Here is a 21,142-nt window from a genome sequence, read left to right as displayed (position 1 = left end):
GTTTTTCCTCTAACTTATTCTGTGCCTCTATGGTACCGTTTTTATTGCTATGTAACTGTACTGTTAGTCCTTCAATTTCCTTTGTTAATATGGACTCTTTTGATCTAAATTGCATTTGTTTTATAGATGAGTACTGAATTGCATGGCCTCTAAAGGCCCATTTAAAAGTGTCCCATACAGTAAGGGGATCTGCTGTACCTATGTTATGTCTGAAAAAGTCCGTTATAAATTCTTCTGTCCTAGATCTAAACAATTTATCATCTAGTAGGCTTTGATTAAATTTCCAATATCCTCGCCCACGTGGAAATTCTGTAGGAGTAACATATATATGTAAATTATGTGATGATCCGACCGCATTCTGTCCCCTATCGACACTTTTAAAACGTTTGGTGCCAGAGAGAATGACATAAGAAAGTAGTCAAGACGACTAGTTTGATTAAGCCTCCGCCATGTATATCTCACTAGGTCAGGGTATTTAAGCCTCTATATATCCACAAATTCCAATATATTCATGATTTCCTTAAGTGCCTGAGGGTGATAGTTTGTAGTGTGATTTCCTTTCCGGTCCATAGAGGTATTTAAGACCGTATTAAAATCTCCCACCATAATAATAGAGTCTAGTGTTGCTTGTAGAGTTGATAAATTCTTATATATATTTTCAAAGAAGCTTGGATCATCATTATTCGGACCGTATAGGTTAATGAGTCATATCTGTTTATTGTCCAATAACATGTTTAAAATAATCTACCTTGAGGATCTGTTTGGACAATTTGCACATTTGGATCAAAATGATTGTTAATTAAAACCATCACCCCTTTTGAATTTCTTTGCCCATGGGAGAAGTATATTTCGCCCCCCCAGTTCTTTTTCCACAAAACTTCATTTAAAACTGTTGAATGGGTTTCCTGTAAACAAATAGATATTATATTCCTTCTCTTTTAGCCAGGTAAATACTGATTGTCTTTTCTTATTATCTGCTAGGCCATTACAATTGTAACTGGCTATACTTATTTCACCACCTATCATAATGAGACACAACTTTCAATTATTTTTTATCAAAATATATGTTTGTAAACGTACCATTAAAAAGTAACATGATGATGGAGTGTCTATATAGCTGTACCATGATATTTGCCTTTCTACTAAGTAAACCTCCAATTGGTGGACTACTATTCCACCCGCTAAAAGCCCTCCTCATCCCGAGTTGGGTTGTCATCCCAATGCCCGGCAGACCACCTTCGACCCCCTGTATCCCATAACCCATAACCGACTGGGATCCTTTGAAAAGAGCACACAGTGCCATTTACCGAATTGTGAAGGAGATTAACTGCCAAATGCATTTCCATCGCCCTCACCTCGGTTTGTATTATATATAGCTGTGGATCATCCTCTATTGTCCCTAACATCTTTTACTTCTTCGCAACAGTTGTGGGATACACACATACACCCACCCACACACACTCAACCCATACCCCCACACATCCATAAACTCACTTACTCAACAATTGCACCACCCCAGAGCCCAACTCAAGATAGGTCTTGATTTACAAATGCACTTGCAGTTGCAGCTGCACGAGAAGTCCTGCAAGACCGCACAAAAAAATAGGCAAAAATTGAGAGATTTTATTTACCATTGTCACATCCTAGATGATGGAGGTCAAATGTACACCTTTTCCCTGAAACACCCACAATACGGTCACCCGTATTGACCATATTCCCAAGCATCTCCATGCAGTCAGACTTTGATTCTGTGCCACTAGGGTCACAATAATATACCCCCCTCTCTGAATGTCTGAGTGTGACCCCCTCCCCATGGGTTACTGCAGCTAGTGTTGCCAGCACTGCCACTGCCTGGGTGGGGGCACCCCACTGGAATCCCCACCGGCTAGGTACAAGGTCATCAAGGTTCTCATTAGCAGCTTTGAGAATTTCCTTGTATAGTATGCTGTCCCTTTAGGGGGCTTTGGCTTTGCAGGACCAACCCTGCCAAGCAGGCTCAGAATCTTGAGGGGGCAGTGCTGCTCTTGGTCTCTGACCATCATTTTGGCTGCATACAGACCTCTTACACCAGGCCCATAAAACAGTTAGGGACTTCTCCTGAGTCTCTGGGTCATTCAGGTGGGTGTCTAGGGTATAGGGCCATGACCGTACCATTAAAATAGGACTTCTCCTGAGTATCTGGGTCATTCAGGTGGGTGTCTAGGGTATAGGGCCATGACCGTACCATTAAAATAGGACTTCTCCTGAGTATCTGGGTCATTCAGGTGGGTGTCTAGGGTATAGGGCCATGACCGTACCATTAAAATAGGACTTCTCCTGAGTATCTGGGTCATTCAGGTGGGTGTCTAGGGTATAGGGCCATGACCGTACCATTAAAATAGGATCATAAATAAATAATTAGATATCATTTATTTTAAAAATGTAGTTCCCTATGATAGGACAATAACAAATCAAATGTATCATCTATTTTAAAACTGTTCCACCATGATAGGACAATAAATAAGACCTATAATTCATTATAAAAGTATATCCATCATCTGAACAGCTTTGAAAGCTCTCTCATACCCCGGCCCACAGCAATACATTGGCTCTGGGATATGCAACCATTTCATTACTCACTCACTCAACTTACAAACATAACAAATCAAAATAAACATACACCACACCATCCACACATACTGTGTTTTCTGTTTACTTAGTTTTTATCTTCACTATGTTGAATTAGTGCTTGTGTGTTCAATCAGTTATATGTGAAGATTCTGTATATAGAAAAGCTGTATTTTTATTGTATTGTTACAATCCATAACCGGGCTAGAATTGTGTTTATTTTCCTCATCTATGAGAACTTTGTCATTTTTTAAAATAACCATGGAGTAGTCTTTGTGTCTCTGAACAACTAGTTATCAATATATAGTTAATCAACGAAGAGAGCTACTCGTTTCCCTTTTAATCTATTTTCTTTGAAAATTGGATCCAGAACTTTGCGCCGTTAGTTTCCCTTCCTCTCTTCCTTCACGTTGGTGTGGTTGTTCCTGAGTGTCGCTAGCAGTAGTGGATTATATTAGGATCATGTATTACAAGTTGTGTAATCATTTGGGACATGTAGCCTATTTGAATCATTATGGAATGAAGACCATACTTAGCAGGTTAAACCTGGAGCCTGGCGCCCAGTTCATTATGACTGTCATTACAATTCCATGATGAGTGAGGATTATTAGGGTAGATTTATAGGACTACTGTTCAACCCCTATTGGACACTTTTCTCACCTTCCAATATTCCATGGATGAACAATTGAATATGGCAACTTTCAGGATTAATGCACAAAGGCTCTCCAAACCATTTATTTGATTATTCATAAATCATTTCCAAACCCTACATAATCTACAAGATTAGAGTATATTTAAATCTACCAATTGGTGTTGAAAAGGAGGTGAATATACGCAGAGTTACATGGCTTTCTTTCCACGTCTGCAAAGCCCGTTACACACCTCCATAACGTAAGTCTGAATTCCAACTACTGAGAAGTGCATAGGGAAGATGTGCATCAGAAAGGCGTACAGTTCCTAAATCTGAATTAGGGCCCTCCATTAATAGAAAAGGTGTGTACAGTTACGGGCAGTGCAGGTACCGTATCAGGCGGTGATACAGCCCGACAGGATGCTCTCAATGGTGCATCTGTAGATGTTTGTGAGGGTCTTAGGGGCCAAGCCAAATGTCACCAGCCTTCTGAGGTTGAGGAGGCACTGTTGTGCCTTCTTCACCACACTGTTAGTGTGGAGGGACCAGTAAGGTCCCAGCTCCACCTGTTACGTTATGTAACTACTGCCAGCACGCACAGACGCAGGTGAACACACAACCACACACACCATAAACAGCCATGTCACACAGGATATCAAGTGGACGATGGATGACGAGTCGGGAATAGTGGTGATCACCTTCCACTCTCTCCCAACCCATGACCCCAAAATACCTCCACCACACACATGCAAACAGAACTCACTGATGCACACACAAGCACTAACACACACACACACACACACACACACACACACACACACACACACACACACACACACACACACACACACACACACACACACACACACACACACACACACACACACACACACACACACACACACACACACACACACACACACACACACACACACACAATTTAATCTGGTTCACAGTGTAGAGCATCTTGGTGTAGCTGACAACCATTTATTCACCCCACTGACACAGGCTATATGTGAACGTTTCCTTCTGGAATTCCCCTTTCCCTTCCTCCCAAATGCTCCCTCTCCACTTTCCTTTGTTGCTTTTACTCCTCCTTTCTCCTTTCTCTTGACACACATGCACACACATCTACACACACACACGCACGCACACACACAAACACACACACAGTGTCAGGTTGTCTGTCAACAGTTGACCAGTCGATGATGGATGTCCTTGGAGAACAGGTATTGAATACTGTGCTTTCTCTTGTTGTATCTGAAAGCCCTTCTCCCATTAAACCTAAGGTCATTTCTAGCTCCGCCCCTGGACTCGCTTTCTTCCTGAGCATGCTGGGTAAAGTAGTTTAACATTGTCAACAAGATAAGCCCAATGCAAATGGGGAAAGATGAACAGTCAAAGACAGTTTGTGTGTGTTTTCAAGGCGTTGCATGGGTGAGAGGGGGAGGGGGGTGCATGTGAGACAGAGTGTGTGTGTGTGTGTGTGTGTGTGTGTGTGTGTGTGTGTGTGTGTGTGTGTGTGTGTGTGTGTGTGTGTGTGCGTGTGTTCAGACTGGCAGCCACACAGTTTCATATCTCTGTGTCTCCTCCATAATGAAGTAAACATCCCAGCATCCAGCTCTGACAACAGAAGAAGACAAACAAACACACCACAGGACAATGTGCCATACACACAGGGAACTATGCCTACCGACAAAGATCGTTAAGACAGTCACTCAGGACAGGGATTATTCAGCTTTTCCAATTTTGACCAGTCAAAAACTCTTACTTTGAAAAAACGTTTAATTTGAGCTCTTTGTATGCAGTAAAAGTCACCTTTATGCACAGATCTAGAATTAGCTTACAATACCCAAATTCCGACCTGAAACATAAAGCTGACCCTAGATCAGTGTTGAGATTCTCTACTCGGCTGTGTATGTTGCCATGAGCCAACTACAGTAATATGAGGCTTTATGCAGGTTAGGGCAGTAATCCACGTAGTTTTAATAATGTAATAAAAAGGTATGAATGTATCTCAGGAAGTATCAAATACAATTTTCAAATCTATACACCCTGTCCCAGAAACTCTATACTAGACAGGAGATGGTATAGGCGTCACACACACACACAAAACATATCTCCATCTCTCTGTTTCATTCAACCATGGTAGAAAGTTTCAGTTCGCTTTTCCCCAATCTTTTTCTCTCCCTGTTTCCTTATTTCTGCACCTGACAGTGGATTGGGAATGATTTCTACCTTTTAAACTAAACCCAGGTAGGCCTACTTCTAATCCAGGTAGACCTACTTCTAATCCAGGTAGACCTACTTCTAATCCACTAAAGAAAGACAAGAAAAACATAGATTTGAGCATTTTGAGCATTTTTTTTATTAATTAAATGCAACAGAAAGGCAATAAAATTAAGATAAATAACTTTGTTTTTTACACAGGGGAAATATTTTAGTCATATTTCCAACAATGACTGAGACAATTGTCACAAACTATATACCAAACCTACAAAGTAAGTTGTTTCCAGTTGGTCTCAAAACAGGTTGCGCAAAGATGATGTCACTTCACCCAATGTGATGTTTAGAACTGAATCCAGTGTTTCTTTAAGAAAATACAGCTTTTAAAATATTGTTTAAAGACCTACAAAAAGTAATATAACATGGATGTTCACATTAGATTTATTTTAAGCTTTTGCGTCATAGTGTTACAGCAACAATGTTGTTCAAAAAAGTCAGCTCATGTACGTCTCATATGAAAAGGCATTCATGTTCTCCTTGTGAAAACCCCAACACTGGAAACAGTCATCCCAGGCATATATAACTGGCAGGAAAGGGTGGAAGGTGAAATAAAAATAAAAACAGAAAGACACATTTTTTGGCAAAGCAGGAAGAAAAGTGAAAAGATTAAGCACAATTTTGATTGGATCCTTAATCATTTTTTTTTAGACATTCCCCTCTTTTGATTGGCTTTGATTGTCCTTCACAGTCATGAGATGCCATATGGTTGTCATGGAGCCTTCAAGTGCAACAGTCAAGCTACGTGCAGGAAGATAAAGTTGCTGTGTTCCCATGGCAACATGATGGTGAATGTTAAGCCATGTCCTATGCCAACAGGTAGGAGGGAAACCCAGGTGAGCTACTTGAATATGATTGCAGGGATCTCCGAATTCAGATTTTATTGAATATTTCATATTTTTATATTTCTTCATATTGCATTCTAATGTGATGAAACGAAACATAGATGCGCTTTGGTTTAGTATTTTTTTAGGCCAGATAAATAGAAATAGATTTCCTCTAGGAATATATAGATATAGAACATCTAGAACTCTCTAGTCTGGACCTTTAAGGATCAGCGAATAGAAAAAACTCTTTCCAGTATTTCTAAAAACAAAGAAATCTACATTTGAAACCCCCACAGGAGAATAAGCAACATTATTATAGACAATAAAACCTAGAAGAACAATATACAAAACCAGACCAATGATGATGTGAACAAAAAAATCATTTTCCACTTATCTTATAAAAACATCCCCGGTCACTAAATCCACAACTAACCCCCAAAATGGGACTTGAACCCATCCCGTCGCATATTTACAGCTTTACCCCTCATGGACCCCATCCCATCTCCACAACGTACTCAGTGCAGAAAGAGAAGAAGTCTTAAAGCTCCTCCCTCTAAGCCAAAATAACTATTCAACAGTCATTGAAAAAATAACAACGTAAAGACCAACAAAGAGGAATATAGTTCTCTCTTCATGTATATTATATATGTATACTATGTCCAGTTGAATATTAAAGTCTTTATACATAATGCTGTACAACACACAGAAATAGACAAATCATTCAGCTGTACCTGAATAGAAGGATATGAGAGGTATTGAAGTGTATGGCTTGACTGTAGAAATAATCATTCCTTTTTGTCTTGTTTTCTGTCTAGAGAAGAAGCGGTTAGTAAATCCATTGATATATGAATCTTCATAGATTTAGGTTTAGTAGGTTTACTTTTTGAGTGTTAAAGACCTCTAGGGTTTCCATGGTGAGGTCTAGACAAGAGACCAACACACGCACACACACGCAAACACACACACGCAAACACACCGCAAATGCACTAAAGCACTATTTACTCTCAGCTGTTCAAGGACCAAATGCATCCATTACAACCACTCAGCACATACTCTCTCTCACACACACACTTCAGAACTACAGTGTTTTTGGTCCTTTTGGGATTTCTCAATCCTGCCGTCATTCATTTATCATCAGAGCAGTGTAGCCACCAGTGTAGTCGCTCTCTCTCTCTCTCTCTCTCTCTTTCCCAGTCTCTATTTTATGTCTTCTATATAACCCTTATTTAACCAGGTCTCTAGACTGAGAAGTGAACACATCACATTCTCACTTACAGCAACAACCTAGTAAGAGTCACAGGAGTCTCTCTGACAAACTGCCAGAGAGTCAGTCTATGACAGTCTGACAAACTGCCAGAGAGTCAGTCTATGACAGTCTGACAAACTGCCAGAGAGTCAGTCTATGACAGTCTGACAAACTGCCAGAGAGTCAGTCTATGACAGTTTTTGACTCTGTGACAGACAGTAAAACAACTCTTGGAGACAAGACGTAGCTAGGAAGGACACTGTCTGTCAGTTTCAGAAGGTCAGTAGAGTACTGTAGTCCCTCTTCAGATCACATTAGATCAGATGACTTCAGTGCTGCGGTCCAAAGTGCTGTTATCCCTTTTTGGGTTGGGATCGTCCACACCCAGATAGGACCCAGATCCAAGATCCAGAACCAGCAGGAACTAGAACCAAGGAAGGTCCTCGTTTCCAAACTCTTCTAGATTTGGACAGAACCATGCTTCACTGACACCAGCACCAGTAGCTGGATTCATCCAGGAGAGATGAGGCTAGCATCTTTAAGGCTTTGTTTTGTTTACACTCAATAGTTGTTGCTAGGGGACGATGGCCACGCCCTCGGCGCTAACCAGCTGGCCTGTGGTTGGCTCGTAGGTCCCTGCCAGGTAAAACAGATCCTGGGCCCCACCCCCTGGCTTTCGTCTGCGAATCAGGTGCTCGTAATCGGTGCGACTGAGCACCTGGCAGCGGTGGGAGATGGTCTGGACATCGTTCTCATCCTCATGGCTCGACTGGTACAAAGCATGCTGGATAGCGGAGGGAAGGAGACAGATGTTAAACACAGAGTTAAATAGAAGACTGAAAGATAAATGAACAGCCCATTCATTAATCCCCAAATAGATTTAAGTAGATCAATTCTTGATCAATCCTTGATAAATTTGATCAAAAAGTTTATACATTTGATCAAAAAGTTGATCATGTTGTTGAATGATAATCCATCATACCTTTCCGTCATGTTGCCTCTTCCCCAGGCTCGTCTCCTCGGGATGGTAGAACCACTTGACCCTGACCACCATGCTGGAGGACCAGGACTCCCAGAGGCTCTCCACCCGCCCCACATAGGGCAGCTGGGGCCGACCGGGGGACAGGAACACAGCACAGTCCCCCACATGCACCGTCTCACCACCACGCACAATCGCCTTGTAGAACAACTTACGGGCCTTACCCTTCAGACCACGCCTCTGTAGGGGGAGAGGGGGGACAGGTAAGACCTTACTCAGTTATTCAATTCAGTAAGACCTCAGTCAATAAGTCAATACGTCTGCTTCAGATTGTGTTCACCATTAAGGCTCCCACATGTATCCTCTGACCTGTGTGGGATTTCCAGACCACTTCCACAGCTGGCGACTCGGCAGGAGGGCGGACATATTAGGATGGGGGATCGGTGACAACATCCTCTGCCTCTTTTGTGCTGGGTGGTCCTTGGGAGGTTTGGGCTGGGAGGCCGGGTTGTGTGTGTTGGGGGTCGGAGTGTGTGTGTTGAGAGACAGAGTGTGTGTGTTGGAGACGGGTCCACCTTTCCTCTTGGTTTGGCTTTTGGATGCACTGCTGCTACTATTGGTCCTCCCCTTTGATGTGTACTCCTTCCTGTCCTCTCCTCTATCACTTCCTCTCACCTTTGACTCCCCGGTGACGGACATGGCTGCCTTTGCAACGTAGGAGTGTGGTGTTGCCGAGGCGGGGCTTGGGTTGGGCTTTGTGGTGGGGTCAGGGGTTAAAGTGTTAGAAGTCAAGCTCTGTTTGTGTTTGTGTTTCTGCTGCTGGAGCAGCGCTCGGCGGAGAAGGAGGGATGAAGATTCTTCTTCGTCAGAGGAGTAGGAGGAGTCGGAAGAACAGAGGGAGGAAGAAGAGAGGGAGCCAGAAGAGGAGGAAGAGGAAGAGGACGAGGAGCAAACAGAGAGACGTGAGAGGAAACGTCCAGTGCCCGCCGCTGCTGCTCTCCTCCGAGCTACGTCTTCATCTCCATTATCATCATCATCTTCATCCAGCTCAGAGTAAGAGCTAGGGCAGTCACTGGGGCAGTCCAGAGTACCAAACTCTCCCCCCAGACCCACTAAACCAGATGAGGGGAGCCCCTTTCTGAGGGCTGGTGCCCCCTTCAGGAGCGGCTCAGACTTGGACATTCCACTCTCTCCTCTTCTTTCTCCTTTATTTCTGTCTTTCACCACCAGGGCAGGGTGGATATACCTGAGAGGTGCCCCCTTCTTCACCACCAAGGCAGGGTGGATGTACCTGAGAGGTGCCCTCTCCACCCCTGCAGATGGACCCTTGTGCACCCTGCCGCCCCCCAAACGCAGCAGAGCTTTCCCATTCTTTGTTTTGGGCGAGGTCACGCCCTCGTGGTCCAGCTTCACCAGGAACTGTTTTCTGTACCTGTCACTCGACTTCCTGTTGGAGGGTACCGTTGTCATAGCGACAGAGTCACTTAGCAGGGGCGTTACCGTGGTAACAGGCCGGTGGGTTCCGCTTCTGAAGGCTCCAGCGTAACCGTTGGCGATGCTACTGAAAGAGTCAACCTCAAAGGGGGAACTAAAGATGCACTTGAGGGGTGTGGGAGGGGTGAGGGGGTGTGTGGCTGGGCGGTGGAACACCCCCAGGTCTCGCTGGCGACACACTCGGTGAGTTTTACGGGATGTCCCGTTAAACAGGAAGAAGTCCGCTGGAAGTCTCTTCGCCGGCCAGCTTATCGAGGAAGTGTTGCCCCCGGTTACTCTCTCTGACGATGTCGTGGCTGAACTATTGGCCTCTGGCTTGACCTTCTTTGGTCGTCCAACTGGAAGAATAAACAGAGTAAGAGAGAAAAAGGGAGAAAGAGACACAGAAAGAAAGAAAGGGAAAGAAAGAAGAAGAGAGATTTATAAACAAGATGAATGTACCTAACCTTCCTTTAAACCAAGTCAAAGAGATCAAATTATGTGTAACTATAAATTACAGCCCTTAATGTGGAACTGGAGACACCTTGTCACATTTAGTCTATGTTGAGTTGTGGGAATGCTGTTTGACTGGAGGGCATTCAGATCAGTGACAGTTGGAACAGTGATGACGTTAGGCAGGTGGACAGGGATTCCATAGAGAGGGAAGAAGCTGTGTGATAAAATCATATTCTATATGTGTGTTATATACACTACATGACCAGAAGTATGTGGACACCTGCTCGGTGAATATCTCAGTCCATGGGCATTAATATGGAGTTGGTCCCCCCTTGGCTACTATAACAGCCTCCACTCTTCTGGGAAGGCTTTCCACTAGATGTTGGAACATTGCTGCGGAGACTTCTATTCAGCCACAAGAGCATTAGTGAGGTCGGACACTGATGTTGGGAGATTAGGCTCGCATTCGGTGTTCCAATTCATCCCAAAGGTATTCGATGGAGATGAGGTCAGGGCTCCGTGCAGGGAAGTACATTTCGTCCACCCCAATCTCATCAAACCATTTCTGTATGGACCTCGCTTTGTGCACGGGGGTGTTGTCATGCTGAAACAGGAAAGGGCCTTCCTCAAACTGTTGCCACAAAGTTGGCAGCACAGAATCATCTAGAATGTCATTGTATGATGTAGCATTAAGATTTCCCTTCACTGGAACTAAGGGGCCTAGCCCGAACGATGAAAAACAGCCCCAGACCATTATTCCTCCTCCACCAAACTTTAGAGTTGGCACTATGGTAGCGTTCTCCTGGCATCCGCCAAACCCAAATTTGTCCGTCAGACTGCCAGATGGTGAAGCGTGATTAATCACTCCAGAGAACGCTTTCCACTGCTCCAGAGTCCAATGGTGGCGAGCTTTCAACGCTCCAGCCGACGCTTGGCATTGCACATTGTAATTTTAGGCTTGTGTGCGGCTGCTCCCAAAATCAATCTCCCGGCAAACAGTTATTGTGCTGATGTTGCTTCCAGAGGCAGTTTGGAACTTGGTAGTGAGTGTTGCAACCGAGGATAGACGATTAATACGCTCTACGCGCTTCAGCACTCGGCGGTCCCGTTCTGTGAGCTTGTGTGGCTTACCACTTCGCAGCTGAGCCATTGTTGCTCCTAGGACGTTTCCACTTCACAATAACAGCACATATAGTTGACCAGGGAAGCTCTAGTAGGGCAGAAATTTGATGAACTGACTTGTTGGAAAGGTGTCATCCTATGATGGTGCCACGTTGACAGTCACTGAGCTCTTCAGTAAGACCATTCTACTGCCAATGTTTGTCCATTGAGATTGCATGGCCGTGTGCTCGATTTTATACACCTGTCAGCAACGGGTGTGGCTGAAATAGCCAAATACACTCATTTGAAGGGGTGTCCACATACTTTTGCATATATAGTGTATGATTAAAGATGGTCTGACTAGTAAGTTGGCCTCTGAAGCAGTTTGCCGTTATCGTTTTAGTTCCGTTCCACTTTCGCACAAGCAAAATAAAAAGTTCTGAACTGGTTAGAACCAAAAGAAAGTACCGGTTTATATTGTTCCTTTCTGTTCCTTTCTTAACCTGTGAAATCTACCGTTTTTTTTACATTTAGGTTATTAAATGACTTCACCAATCAGTGCGGATAGAGCAGGCAAGCTAATTGTTCACATGCCTGATTGACAGACAAGTGTAGCCTATGGCGCAAGATGGACTGACATTTTGCATGTGGGGAGAGAGTGAGTGAGGGTGGAGGAGGAGGCTGGAAGCGCTGGGCATCTTGTTATGACATGCATTATCTGAATTAGGTCCACAGAATTATACCTAGGAGGAGCGGCTTCTATGAAGGAAACTTTGAATGTCCTGTGAGCTAGTTAACTAAAAAACATGTGTGTGCAGAGCAGAACCAGAATTAAAAGCATGTCTTACCTTTTTGTAGTTAACACATGGTCTTTAGTATCCTTAACTAGCATCCATTCTTTTCTAGCTAATTAAAAATCTCTCTCCTATCTTCTGAATCATGATTGTAATGTCAGTATAGTAGCCTCTGCTTCAGAGGGGGAGGGGCCAGTGGTGGAAAAAGTACCCCATTGTCATACTTGAGTAAAAGTAAAGATACCTTAGTAGAAAATGACTCAGGTAAAAGTAAGCCAGTAAAATACGACTTGAGTAAAAGTCTAAAAGTATTTGGTTTTAAATATGCTTTAGTATCAAAAGTAAATGTAATTGCAAAAATATTTTAAATTTGATCATATTAATAAGCAAACCAGACAGCAAAATTGTCATGTTTTTGTTTTTTACGGATCGCTAGGGGCACACTCCAACATGCAGACATCATTTACAAACGAAGCATGTGTGTTTAGTGAGTCCGCCAGATCAAAGGCAGTAGGGATGACCAGGGATGTTCTCTTGATGATTGTGGGAATTGGACAACTTTCCAGTCCTGCTAATCATGTCAGGGAAAATGTATGAAGTAAAAAGTACATGATTTTCTTTAGGAATGTAGTGGGAAAAAAGTAGTTGTCAAAAAATATGAATAGTAAAATACAGACACTCTAAAAACAATTTAAGTAGTACCTTCAAGTATTTTTACTTAAGTTCTTTACACCACTGGGAGGGTTACAGTAGCATATGCTTCAGAGGGAGAGGGGCAGGAAGCCTAAACACACACACTGGCCAAGATGTTCAGCTGGCAGGCAGTCAAACACTGGAATAAGTTTCTGAGTGACAGAGTGAGGGCTTTGGCACAGGAGCTGTGATGCATTTTTTTTTTATGGGACTAGAAAATATGCCTGGAACCGGTTCCCATGCTTTTAAAATAACAGTTCAGTTACAGTATGGATCACTTTTGTTCCAGGTTCCATTTCTGTCCTTCAAAAATGTGGTTATTTTGTGGTTTTCGGTTCTGTTCCCTGAACCGTTTCCAACCCCTCTGATGGTGGTATCTCCAGTATGCTTATCTCACTGGTGCTGCTCAGGTGCTGTTGGCCTCAATCGCAAACAAAAGGGAGAAACCATCTAATACTGTGAAATTATGCTCTGAGCCATTACCTGGTCTCCTCTCCTGGCTCCTTCCTTCTGCCTCTTCATTGTTTGGTCCCTCTGTGGGCTTGTCTCTACTGTCCTGGGTGGAGCTTCTGCGACCACAACGTCCAGTTGAGAGCAGGGCTGGAGATGGCTCCGCACCTGAGTAAGTGAGAGAGAGAGAGAGAGAGAGAGTGAGAGTGAGAGTGAAAGTGAGAGAGAATGACAGAGAGAAAGAGTGAGAGAGTGAATGAGAAAATGACAGAGAGAGAGAGAGCAAGAGAGAAAGAGTGAGAACACAAAAAAATGAGAGAGCGTGTGAGAGAGAGAGAAGTAGGGCAAAACAGACACAGAGAATGAATCTCTCAGAGTCTGGATCTAATGTTGACAGACCATGTCTTTACCCTCCAGGAATGTATAAGCTGTGTGTGTGTGTGTGTGTGTGTGTGTGTGTGTGTGTGTGTGTGTGCAGTATACTTACAGTGTATCTGGTACCCATTGGGCAGCAGGCGTATGTTGGGCAGGGAGATCCTTCCTCTGTCTCCATCATCAAACTCCACCATCACACTGCCCTTCTCCTCCTCGCCCGGAACCCCTCTGTGGACGTTTCCAGGGTAGAGACAACGGGAGCGTTCGCTCCAGTAGGCACACACACGTGTCCCAGCAGTCAGGATGGCCTCTGTCTGTGGCCGCACGTCCAACACCGCTTCTTGTAATATCTGTTCTAGAGAGTAGATCCTAGGCCTGTTCCCTCTCTCCCCCTCGATCACTACACGGAATCTAGGACAGGGAGATTGTATTAAATGTATTACAAGCCATTCAGCCAATCCTTTGTATCAACATGCCTATCTGTGATTAAGCAGGCCATATGAATTGGTGTCAGTAGGTGTCAGTGCCTTACATGTCAGGCAGGTCCAGAGTGTGTAGTCGGGCAGCATACAGCAGCTCATCCTCCTTAGATATCAACACCTTCAGACCATCCACCAGCATCTCCCTGCTCAACACACAGTTAAGCAGTGCTGCAGAGAGAGAGAGCAAGAAGGAGAGAGAGAAAATATGAACATTTAGCCTGGTATGTGACCCTGTGAGACTGTGGTGTGTGTGTGTGTTCTCACCTGGTTCTCTGTGTGTGTGAGGTGTATGCTCCATGTCTTCCTCCTCCCCCTCAGAGAAGCTGCTCTCCTCGTCCAATCGGAATCCTTCATCAGCCGCAAAGCTCTCCAGAAGCCGGCTCACTGCACGCCCCTTAGCCTGCAACAGGAAACAGGAAATTACATCATTAGAATATATATCTCTTTAAACTCCTTTAAAAAAAAAAGTTTTTAATGTAACCGTTATTTAACTAGGCAAGTCAGTTAAGAACAAATTCTTATTCACAATGACGGCCTACACCGGCCAAACACAGACAACAATGGGCCAATTGCGCACCGCCCTATAGGACTCCCAATCACAGCCGGTTGTGATACAGCCTGGATTTGAACCAGGGTGTCTGTAGTGACGCCTCTAGCACTGAGATGCATTGCCTTAGAACGCTGCGCCACTCAGGAGGACCAAACCAGTGATCACCCTCCCAGGTCCTGGACAGCTACAGAGTGTGCAGGCTTTTTTTCCATTACAGCACTAATTCAAATTATGATCATCAATGAATCTGGTGTTTTAGTGCAGGGATAGAACAAAAGCATGTCATCTTTTTTTCCATACATTGCTGCCAGAACTACCCCTTTCTTTCAACACACACAATTTTCTTTATCTAAATGTGCACATTGCACAGTGTCTCTAGAGATAAATCAGATCCAGCCTGAATTGTGCGATGTAGTAGGGAGTTGTAGTTTCCAACAGACCAATATTCTACATAGTTAAGTGCAGAAAACGTGGTAATTAACTACAATGACCATAATCCATTGCGTATCTACTTGTCCGGTCTGTGTTTCTTTTACGCCTGCTACGGAAGAGAGAAGCATGAGCGTTCTGATCTGATATAGAGAGCAGCTGTTGCTTCCTGAGGTATCTCTACCTGAAAATACATGATCTAAGTGATTGATAGATGGTATTCAGCAGTCATAAAAGTATGGTTATACTTCCGGGTTGGAGCGAGCGGTCGCAACCGCACCTCGGTCCGCAGGTAGTATAACTTTTCATTACATTTCATTATAGTACAACGGTTTGATTTGTCTAATCTTAGCAATTTCTTCTTAGCTAGCTACATAGCCGTCATTGTATCAAAGATAATTGCGTAATTATCGTATTTCGTCGTCCTAACGTAGTCTACACTGCTATCTGCCCAGCAGCTAGCCTGCTAGCAAACGTCCACCGTCTACCGAATAGCAGCACTGTAGAAACTATTACACTCAACTGAACGACTTGATTAGTGTAGTGTTAGCTAGCTACATAGTTGTCTTTGCTGTCTTCGTATCCAAGATAATTGTGTAGTTTAGAGTGGGTAGTTTTAGAGTGATTATCTTAATTTACCGAGGTTAGCTAGCCAGCTATTTTGTCGTCCTTAACGTAGGAGACACTGCTAGCTAGCCAACAGCTAGCCAACGTCTACCGAATAGAACTTCCGCACTCAACAACCCGCTTCGCTCCACAGGTAGTATCACATTTTCATTTCATTTCATTACAGTACAACGGTTTGATTTGTTTGATCGTAGCTAGCTACATAGCTAGCTACATAGCCGTCTTTGTATCAAAGATAATTGTGTAGTCTAGAGCGATTTTCTAGGTTAGCTAGCCAGCTATTGTCGTTCTTTTAACGCAACGTAACGTAATCAACACTGCTAGCTAGCCAGCTAGCCCCCGAATAGCAGCACTGTAGCCACTGCCAGCTAGCCTACAAAGTCAACAACGCAGCCACTGCCAGCTAGCCTACTTCAGCAGTACTGTATCATTTTAATCATTTTAGTCAATAAGATTCTTGCTACGTAAGCTTAACTTTCTGAACATTCGAGACGTGTAGTCCACTTGTCATTCCAATCTCCTTTGCATTAGCGTAGCCTCTTCTGTAGCCTGTCAACTATGTGTCTGTCTATCCCTGTTCTCTCCTCTCTGCACAGACCATACAAACGCTCCACACCGCGTGGCCGCGGCCACCCTAATCTGGTGGTCCCAGCGCGCACGACCCACGTGGAGTTCCAGGTCTCCGGTAGCCTCTGGAACTGCCGATCTGCGGCCAACAAGGCAGAGTTCATCTCAGCCTATGCCTCCCTCCAGTCCCTCGACTTCTTGGCACTGACGGAAACATGGATCACCACAGATAACACTGCTACTCCTACTGCTCTCTCTTCGTCCGCCCACGTGTTCTCGCACACCCCGAGAGCTTCTGGTCAGCGGGGTGGTGGCACCGGGATCCTCATCTCTCCCAAGTGGTCATTCTCTCTTTCTCCCCTTACCCATCTGTCTATCGCCTCCTTTGAATTCCATGCTGTCACAGTTACCAGCCCTTTCAAGCTTAACATCCTTATCATTTATCGCCCTCCAGGTTCCCTCGGAGAGTTCATCAATGAGCTTGATGCCTTGATAAGCTCCTTTCCTGAGGACGGCTCACCTCTCACAGTTCTGGGCGACTTTAACCTCCCCACGTCTACCTTTGACTCATTCCTCTCTGCCTCCTTCTTTCCACTCCTCTCCTCTTTTGACCTCACCCTCTCACCTTCCCCCTACTCACAAGGCAGGCAATACGCTCGACCTCATCTTTACTAGATGCTGTTCTTCCACTAACCTCATTGCAACTCCTCCAAGTCTCCGACCACTACCTTGTATCCTTTTCCCTCTCGCTCTCATCCAACACTTCCCACACTGCCCCTACTCGGATGGTATCGCGCTGTCCCAACCTTCGCTCTCTCTCCCCCGCTACTCTCTCCTCTTCCATCCTATCATCTCTTCCCTCTGCTCAAACCTTCTCCAACCTATCTCCTGATTCTGCCTCCTCAACCCTCCTCTCCTCCCTTTCTGCATCCTTTGACTCTCTATGTCCCCTATCCTCCAGGCCGGCTCGGTCCTCCCCTCCCGCTCCGTGGCTCGACGACTCATTGCGAGCTCACAGAACAGGGCTCCGGGCAGCCGAGCGGAAATGGAGGAAAACTCGCCTCCCTGCGGACCTGGCATCCTTTCACTCCCTCCTCTCTACATTTTCCTCTTCTGTCTCTGCTGCTAAAGCCACTTTCTACCACTCTAAATTCCAAGCATCTTCCTCTAACCCTAGGAAGCTCTTTGCCACCTTCTCCTCCCTCCTGAATCCTCCTCCCCCTCCCCCTCCTCCCTCTCTGCAGATGACTTCGTCAACCATTTTGCAAAGAAGGTCGACGACATCCGATCCTCGTTTGCTAAGTCAAACGACACCGCTGGTTCTGCTCACACTGCCCTACCCTGTGCTCTGACCTCTTTCTCCCCTCTCTCTCCAGATGAAACCTCGCGTCTTGTGACGGCCGGCCCCTTTCTGAAAAAACCTACACTCGATCCCTCCGATGTCAACAACGATCCCTCCGATTCTCACCAGAACACATTAGACTGGTGTTGAGACCCACCTCAGGGCTGTTCTCACCAGAACACAGTAGACTGGAGTAAAGGCAACTCACACACGTCATCAGTCTTATTCATTGTCCGTATATCTCACCAGCTGACTCATTCACGGTTGTTTTAAACTGATCCACCCATACAGAGTTAGCTAATAATCCCTTTGGTAAAATAGGTCACGCCATAGCTTAAGACTTTTGTGTGCTGTCAAGGAAACTCGCCAAAGCACATTTCTATTACCTTTCCAGTTAGGTTACATATAGCTTCTCCTCATTCCTCCAACTGCCTAACATCATATCTGTTCCAACTGCCTAACATCATCTCTGTTCCAACTGCCTAACATCATATCTGTTCCAACTGCCTAACATCATCTCTGTTCCAACTGCCTAACATCATATATGTTCCAACTGCCTAACATCATCACTGTTCCAACTGCCTAACATCATCTCTGTTCCAACTGCCTAACATCATATCTGTTCCAACTGCCTAACATCATATCTGTTCCAACTGCCTAACATCATATCTGTTCCAACTGCCTAACATCATATCTGTTCCAACTGCCTAACATCATATCTGTTCCAACTGCCTAACATCATCACTGTTCCAACTGCTTAACATCATCACTGTTCCAACTGCCTAACATCACATCTGTTCCAACTGCCTAACATCACATCTGTTCCAACTGCCTAACATCTTATCTGTTCCAACTGCCTAACATCTTATCTGTCCCAACTGCCTAACATCTTATCTGTTCCAACTGCCTAACATCATCTCTGTTCCAACTGCCTAACATCATATCTGTTCCAACTGCCTAACATATTCACTGTTCCAACTGCCTAACATCATATCTGTTCCAACTGCCTAACATTACCTCTGTTCCAACTGCCTAACATCTTCACTGTTCCAACTGCCTAACATCATCTCTGTTCCAACTGCCTAACATCATATCTGTTCCAACTGCCTAACATTATCTCTGTTCCAACTGCCTAACATCTTCACTGTTCCAACTGCCTAACATCATATCTGTTCCAACTGCTTAACATCATCACTGTTCCAACTGCCTAACATCATCACTGTTCCAACTGCCTAACATCACATCTGTTCCAACTGCCTAACATCTTTCTGTTCCAACTGCCTAACATCTTATCTGTCCCAACTGCCTAACATCTTATCTGTTCCAACTGCCTAACATCATCTCTGTTCCAACTGCCTAACATCATATCTGTTCCAACTGCCTAACATATTCACTGTTCCAACTGCCTAACATCATATCTGTTCCAACTGCCTAACATTACCTCTGTTCCAACTGCCTAACATCTTCACTGTTCCAACTGCCTAACATCATCTCTGTTCCAACTGCCTAACATCATATCTGTTCCAACTGCCTAACATTATCTCTGTTCCAACTGCCTAACATCTTCACTGTTCCAACTGCCTAACATCATATCTGTTCCAACTGCTTAACATCATCACTGTTCCAACTGCCTAACATCATCACTGTTCCAACTGCCTAACATCATCACTGTTCTAACTGCCTAACATTATCTCTGTTCCAACTGCCTAACATCATCTCTCTTCCAACTGCCTAACATCATATCTGTTCCAACTGCCTAACATCATCTCTGTTCCAACTGCCTAACATCATATCTGTTCCAACTGCCTAACATCATATCTGTTCCAACTGCCTAACATCATATCTCTTCCAACTGCCTAACATCATATCTGTTCCAGCTGCTTAACATCACATCTGTTTCAACTGCCTAGCATTATCTCTGTTCCAACTGCCTAACATCATCTCTGTTCCAATTAACCAGTTGGATTTAGGGGGCGCTATTTAAATTTTTGAATGAAAAACGTTCCCGTTTTAAACAAGATATTTTGTCACGAAAAGATGCTCGACTATGCATATAATTGACAGCTTTGGAAAGAAGACACTCTGACGTTTCCAAAACTGCAAAGATATTGTCTGTGAGTGTCACAGAACTGATGTTACAGGCGAAACACAGATAAAAATCCAACCAGGAAGTGTCGCATTTTTTGAAATCGCCTCATGCCATTGACTCCTTATATGGCTGTGAATGAGCTTACGTTTACCACGTTTTCCCCAAGGTGTCTACAGCATTGTGACGTCTTTTTAGGCATTTCCCTTGAAGAATGGCTGTAAGGGACCATATATGGCATGTGGTCACATGGTGTCTCCCGCAGAAAACCTTGCGTAAAATACTGAGGTAGCCATTTTCCAATCGCTTCTTATGAGAAACCAACTGCCTCGACGGATATATTTTTTATTTCACCTTTATTTAACCAGGTAGGCTAGTTGAGAACAAGTTCTCATTTGCAACTGCGACCTGGCCAAGATAAAGCATAGCAGTGTGAACAGACAACACAGAGTTACACATGGAGTAAACAATTAACAAGTCAATAACACAGTAGAAAAAAAGGGGGAGTCTATATACAATGTGTGCAAAAGGCATGAGGAGGTAGGCGAATAATTACAATTTTGCAGATTAACACTGGAGTGATAAATGATCAGATGGTCATGTACAGGTAGAGATATTGGTGTGCAAAAGAGCAGAAAAGTAAATAAATAAAAACAGTATAAAAACAGTATGGGAATGAGGTAGGTGAAAATGGGTGGGCTATTTACCAATAGACTATGTACAGCTGCAGCGATCGGTTAGCTGCTGAGATAGCTGATGTTTGAAGTTGGTGAGGGAGATAAAAGTCTCCAACTTCAGCGATTTTTGCAGTTCGTTCCAGTCACAGGCAGCAGAGTACTGGAACGAAAGGCGGCCAAATGAGGTGTTGGCTTTAGGGATGATCAGTGAGATACACCTGCTGGAGCGCGTGCTACGGATGGGTGTTGCCATCGTGACCAGTGAACTGAGATAAGGCGGAGCTTTACCTAGCATGGACTTGTAGATGACCTGGAGCCAGTGGGTCTGGCGACGAATATGTAGCGAGGGCCAGCCGACTAGAGCATACAAGTCGCAGTGGTGGGTGGTATAAGGTGCTTTAGTGACAAAACGGATGGCACTGTGATAGACTGCATCCAGTTTGCTGAGTAGAGTGTTGGAAGCCATT

General features: G+C 44.3%; 1 protein-coding gene across 1 annotated transcript in view; it reads right to left on the bottom strand.

Moving 5' to 3' along the window:
• Positions 1-5,582: 5,582 nt before the first annotated feature.
• LOC115121076 (BAH and coiled-coil domain-containing protein 1-like) overlaps positions 5,583-21,142 on the bottom strand; it is a 105,541-nt gene continuing 89,981 nt past the window's right edge. The window contains 7 exon segments of the mRNA XM_065012643.1: positions 5,583-8,378; positions 8,577-8,813; positions 8,943-10,405; positions 13,574-13,708; positions 14,028-14,326; positions 14,448-14,565; positions 14,662-14,797. Of these exon segments, the coding sequence (XP_064868715.1) occupies positions 8,169-8,378; positions 8,577-8,813; positions 8,943-10,405; positions 13,574-13,708; positions 14,028-14,326; positions 14,448-14,565; positions 14,662-14,797 (2,598 nt within the window). The 3' untranslated portion in view covers positions 5,583-8,168.

This window comes from Oncorhynchus nerka, linkage group LG28 (genome assembly GCF_034236695.1).
Source record: "Oncorhynchus nerka isolate Pitt River linkage group LG28, Oner_Uvic_2.0, whole genome shotgun sequence".
Taxonomy (NCBI): Eukaryota; Metazoa; Chordata; class Actinopteri; order Salmoniformes; family Salmonidae; genus Oncorhynchus; species Oncorhynchus nerka.
Note: the sequence above shows the minus strand (reverse complement) of the source record. Positions and strands in the feature narration are given on the sequence as shown.